This window comes from Arachis ipaensis, chromosome B07, assembly GCF_000816755.2.
Source record: "Arachis ipaensis cultivar K30076 chromosome B07, Araip1.1, whole genome shotgun sequence".
NCBI lineage: Eukaryota > Viridiplantae > Streptophyta > Magnoliopsida > Fabales > Fabaceae > Arachis > Arachis ipaensis.
The window spans coordinates 44,722,905-44,729,123 of NC_029791.2; the positions used below are offsets into that span (position 1 = coordinate 44,722,905).

General features: G+C 39.3%; 1 protein-coding gene across 1 annotated transcript; it reads right to left on the reverse strand.

Annotated features, from left to right (window-relative positions):
• On the reverse strand, window positions 2,597-3,085 carry LOC107607180. Its single transcript, XM_016309158.1, has one exon. It carries the CDS (start codon window positions 3,083-3,085, stop codon window positions 2,597-2,599), a length of 489 nt encoding a protein of 162 aa, XP_016164644.1.

Here is a 6,219-nt window from a genome sequence, read left to right on the forward strand (position 1 = left end):
CCCTGGATGTCTACTTTCCAACGCAATTGGAAGTGCGCCATTTCGAGTTCTGTAGCTCCAGAAAATCCACTTTGAGTGCAGGGAGGTCAGAATCCAACAACATCAGCAGTCCTTCTTCAACCTCTGAATCTGATTTTTGCTCAACTCCCTCAATTTCAGTCAGAAAATACCTAAAATCACAGAAAAACACACAAACTCATAGTAGAGTCTAGAAATATGAATTTAACATAAAATCTATTAAAACATCCCTACAAGTAACTAGATTCTACTAAAAATATACTAAAAACAATGCCAAAAAGCGTATAAATTATCCGCTCATCACAACACCAAACTTAAATTGTTGCTTGTCCCGAAGCAACTGAAAATCAAAATAGGATAAAAAGAATAGAATATACTATAAATTCCAAACTATCAATGAAACATAGCTCCAATCAAATGAGCGGGACTTATAGCTTTTTGCCTCTTGAATAGTTTTGGCATCTCACTTTATCCATTGAGGTTCAGAATGATTGGCATCTATAGGAACTCAGAGTTCAGATAGTGTTATGGATTCTCCTAGTTCAGTATGATGATTTTTGAACACAGCTATTTTATGAGTCTTGGCCGTGGCCCTAAGCACTTTGTTTTCCAGTATTACCACCGGATACATAAATGCCACAGACACATAACTGGGTGAACCTTTTCAGATTGTGACTCAGCTTTGCTAAAGTCCCCAATTATAGGTGTCCAGGGTTCTTAAGCACATTCTTTTTCTTTTTTTTGCTTTGGACCTTGACTTTAACCGCTCAGTCTCAAGTTTTCACTTGACACCCACACGCCACAAGCACATGGTTAGGGACAACTTGGAACACAAAATATTTTTGATTTTTATGATTTTCTAATTTTTTTTGTATTTTCTTTTAATTTTTTCGAAAATTATTGTGAAAATTTAGAATAAGGATTTCAAAATCTTTAATATGAATTCCAGGAATCTTGTCATGTTAGTCTTAAAGCTCCAATCAAAGGGTCAGGCATGGCTTAATAGCCAGCCAAGCTTTAATAAAAATATGAGTGTAATTCAGACATGACAAGCCTGACATACCCTATCCAGAAGGATTGGGCATGACTCCACTGAAGTGATTAGCCAATCCCAAAGCAGTTTGGGTATGGCTTTACAGCCAGATAGGCTTCAACATGCTTCATGAAACACTAGAATTCATTCTTAAAAATTTTGAAGCCATAGAATAATTTATTTTTGAAAACATTATTTTTAGTAAAATTTTTTTTTTTCGAAAACAAGTGACGAATTTTTGAAAGATTTTTGAAAAATTTTTGAAAACAAAACAAAAAGAAAATTACCTAATCTGAGCAACAAGATGAACCGTCAGTTGTCCATACTCGAACAATCCCCGGCAACGGCGCCAAAAACTTGGTGCACGAAATTGTGATGTCCAGGCTCAAACTATTCCTGGCTCGTGAGCAACTTGGTACGCGTAATCGTGATTACACATTCATGATTTGTCACAACTTTTGTAGAAACTCTACCGTTAAAAATACATAAGTGAAAGGTCCAGGCATGGCCGTGTGGCCAGCCCCCATGGTCTAAGAACAATGCATTCCAAGATGTCTAATACAATAGTTAAAGGTCCTATTTATAATAAACTAGCTACTAGGGTTTACAAGAGTAAGTAATTGATGCATAAATCCACTTCCGGGGCCCAATTGGTGTGTGTTTGGGCTGGGCTTTAAGTGTTGCACGTGTGGAGGTCTTGCTTGGAGTTGAACGCCAGCTTTTGTGCCAGTTTGGGCGTTCAACTCTGGTTTTGGCTCCTTTTCTGGCGCTGGACGCCAGATTTGGGTAGAAAGCTGGCGTTGAACGCCAGTTTACGTCGTCTATTCTTGGCCAAAGTATGGACTATTATATATTGCTGGGAAGCCCTGGATGTCTACTTTCCAACGCAATTGGAAGTGCGCCATTTCGAGTTCTGTAGCTCCAGAAAATCCACTTTGAGTGCAGGGAGGTCAGAATCCAACAGCATCAGCAGTCCTTCTTCAACCTCTGAATCTGATTTTTGCTCAAGTCCCTCAATTTTAGTCAGAAAATACCTGAAATCACAGAAAAACACACAAACTCATAGTAGAGTCCAGAAATATGAATTTAACATAAAATCTATTAAAACATCCCTAAAAGTAACTAGATTCTACTAAAAATATACTAAAAACAATGCCAAAAAGCGTATAAATTATCCGCTCATCATATGTTATGATGAACAACATTTTTGTCCCCCATGATAATACGCGGGATTGAGGCGTCATTGAAAAGAACGAAAGCAAAATCACCGGAGTCTTTGTCCCTCCGAGGCATGACTGTCACCCTTTGAACCACATGACCAAACAAGTTGCAGAAAAACTCAGCAATTCTATCCGCAGTGGGCATAGACTCTCAACCGAAGCATACGGTCAGTGTCTTTGGACGTTCTGCGTCGTCCAGCTCCTTGCAGACGTACTTCTGCTTTCCCTTTTCTTGCTCAGTTTGCCTTCCTCCTTGTTGCATATGCATTCATAGGCCATTGTTAAGTCTACTCAATTCCTCTGGTGCAACTGATATGCCCTCGTCCTATGTGTTGAAACCCAATAATCTTGTAGGATTCCTCTGATACTCCAACCACACAGCATCCATTGTTACGTTGCCTAGAATTCTAGAGAAAATATTTGAGAGGGTATCGGGAATTATGGTTAGGAGGATGGATCTCATCCTATGAACTTGGTATAAGGTGAGCTCAGTTTTCAACGTGTGTTTGAGGGTTTCTAGTTTTCTAGATTTGTCCAGAAACCCTGAGAACTCGGGAGATAGTAGGCATTGCAAACAGATGACACAATCCTCGGCAAGACTATTCATAAACCAGCCTTCCTTTTTTATGGCAGTTTGTAGAATACCGCTCATACCCATGGTCTCCATTGAAAGTAGAAATGCAATGACCATCAAGGACTGTGTAACTTCACGGTTAAGGACCTGTGTCAACATCCTGAATGCAGTTTGATCGATTCCATGGAATATTTCCAAACATTCAACTGCCATGCTTGAGGGCTTCCTTCTAGTATCCATGTTGTATGGGGAAGATTTTGTAAGCATATAGTTTGTAGTTTTTGTGCGTAGTCCACCCACTCGTAGCCTCTTTCTTGTAAGCATGCAGCATGGTATCCACTTTATTGCACCATGTTGTTGCTCGTAGTCCTAGTCTAACCATCACCTACCTTGGAATATTAATTAATGGCCTTAATTACGTGGTATATGGTATTATGGATACCAATAGGTACGGTTTAGAGTTTCTTCTTGATATAGAACATGCAATACCTTTATCTAATACGGATAAATTGAAGTTAAAATGGGTAAACCTCCCCGTATTTTATGAATCATGCCAAATTATTTAGCTTAAGCAACTTTATACCAACACTGAGTTTAAGTGTTATCGATGTGTTTGGCTTAGGGTTCACGGTTTAATGCGTACGGTTCAATTTGTACGGTTTAGTGACTAGGTTTTAGAGTGAATGGTTTCGTGGGTATGGTTTAGTGACTTGGCGGTTTCCGGTTGAATGCGTATGGTTCAATGTGTACGGTTTAGTGACTAGGTTCACTACGTTTTATATTCAATGGTTTCGTGCATATGGTTTATGGTTTGGCAATTTCCGGTTCAATGCGTACGGTTCAATGTGTACAGTTTAGTGACTTGGTTCATTACGTTTTAGTTTGAATGATTTCGTGCCTATGGCTTATGGTTTGTTAGTTTTCGGTTCAATGCGTATGTTTTAATGTGTACGAGTTAGTGACTAGGTTCATTAGTTTTAGTTTGAATGATTTCGTGCCTAGGGTTTACGGTTTGGTATTTTCGGTTCAATGTGTACAGTTCAATTTGTACGGTTTAGTGACTAGGTTTTAGAGTGAATGGTTTTGTGGGTATGGTTTAGTGACTTGGTGGTTTCCGGTTCAATGCGTATGGTTCAATGTGTACGGTTTAGTGACTAGGTTCACTACGTTTTATATTCAATGGTTTCGTGCATATGGTTTATGGTTTGGCGGTTTCCAGTTCAATGTGTACGGTTCAATGTGTAGGGTTTAGTGACTTGGTTCACTACGTTTTAGTTTGAATGATTTCGTGCCTATGGTTTACGGATTGTTAGTTTTCGGTTCAATGCGTATGGTTCAATGTGTACGGGTTAGTGACTAGGATCACTACGTTTTAGTTTGAATGATTTCGTGCCTATGGTTTACGGTTTGGTAGTTTCTGGTTCAATGTGTACGGTTTACTGACTAGGTTTTAGAGTGAATGGTTTCGTGGGTATGGTTTAGTGACTTGGCGGTTTCCGGTTCAATGCGTACGTTTCAATGTGTATGTTTTAGTGACTAGGTTCACTACGTTTTATATTCAATGGTTTCGTGCAAATGGTTTATCGTTTGGCAATTTTCGGTTCAATGCGTACGGTTCACTGTGTACCAGTTAGTGACTAGGTTCACTACGTTTTAGTTTGAATGATTTCGTGCTTATGGTTTACGGTTTGGTAGTTTTCGGTTCAATGCGTACGGTTCAATGTGTACGGTTTAGTGACTAGGTTCACTACATTTTAGATTGAATGTTTTCGTGCATATGGTTTATGGTTTGGCGATTTCCGGTTTAATGCGTACGGTTCAATGTGTACGATTTAGTGAATAGGTTTTAGAGTGAATGGTTTCGTGGGTATGGTTTAGTGACTTGGTGGTTTCCGGTTCAATGCATACATTTCAATGTGTACGGTTTAGTGACTAGGTTCACTACGTTTTATATTCAATGGTTTCGTGCATATGGTTTATGGTTTGGCGGTTTTTGGTTCAATACGTATGGTTTAATATGTACGGTTTAGTGACTAGGTTCACTACATTTTAGTTTGATTGATTTCGTGCCTTTGATTTACGGTTTGGTAGTTTCCGATTCAATGCCTATGGTTCAATGTGTACGGTTTAGTGACTAGGTTCACTACGTTTTAGATTGAATGTTTTTGTACATATGGTTTATAGTTTGGCGGTTTCCGGTTCAATTCATACGGTTCAATATGTACGGTTTAGTGAATAGGTTTTAGAGTGAATGGTTTTGCGGGTATGGTTTAGTGACTTGGCGGTTTCCGGTTCAATGCGTACGTTTCAATATGTACGGTTTAGTGACTAGGTTCACAATATTTTAGGTTGAATGATTTCGTGCCTATGGTTTAGAGTTTGGCGTTTTTCGGTTCAATACGTACGGTTCAATGTGTACGGTTTAGTGACTAGGTTCACTACGTTTTAGTTAGAATGATTTCGTGCCTATGGTTTACGGTTTGTTAGTTTCCGGTTGAATGCGTACATTTTAATGTGTACGAGTTAGTGACTAGGTTCACTACGTTTTAGTTTGAATGATGTCGTGCCTAGGGTTTACGGTTTAGTAATTTTCGGTTCAATGCGTACAGTTCAATCTGTACGGTTTAGTGACTAGGTTTTAGAGTAAATGGTTTCATGGGGATGGTTTAGTGACGTGGCGATTTTCGGTTCAATGCGTACGTTTCAATGTGTACGGTTTAGTGACTAGGTTCACTACATTTTAGATTGAATGTTCTCATGCATATGGTTTATGGTTTGGCGGTTTTCGGTTCAATGCGTACGGTTCAATGTGTACAGTTTAGTGAATATGTTTTAGAGTGAATGGTTTCGTGGGTATGGTTTAGTGACTTGGCAGTTGCCGGTTCAATACGTACGTTTCAATGTGTACGGTTTAGTGACTAGGTTCATTACGTTTTAGTTTGAATGATTTTGTGCCTATGGTTTACAGTTTGGCGGTTTTTGGTTCAATGCGTACGGTTCAATGTGTTGTGTTTAGTGACTAGGTTTTAGAGTGAGTGGTTTCGTGTGTATGGTTTAGTGACTTGGCAGTTTCCGGTTCAATGTGTACGGTTTAGGGTTCACGGACTAGTGACTAGGTTTTAGATTGAATGGTTTTGTGCCTATGATTTACGGTTTGGCAGTTTCCGGTTTAATGTGTATGGATTAGTGACTAGGTTTTAGAGTGAATGGTTTAGGGGGTATGGTTTAGTGACTTGGCGGTTTCCGGTTCAATGCATACGGTTTAGGGTTCACGGACCAATGACTAGATTTTAGATTGAATGATTTCGTGCCTTTGGTTTACGGCATGGCGGTTTCCGGTTCAATGCGTATGGTTCAATGTGTACGGTTTAGTG

Excerpts from the sequence above, each read along its gene's own strand:
- LOC107607180 (XM_016309158.1), bottom strand. The coding sequence starts at position 3,085 with ATGGATACTAGAAGGAAGCCCTCAAGCATGGCAGTTGAATGTTTGGAA.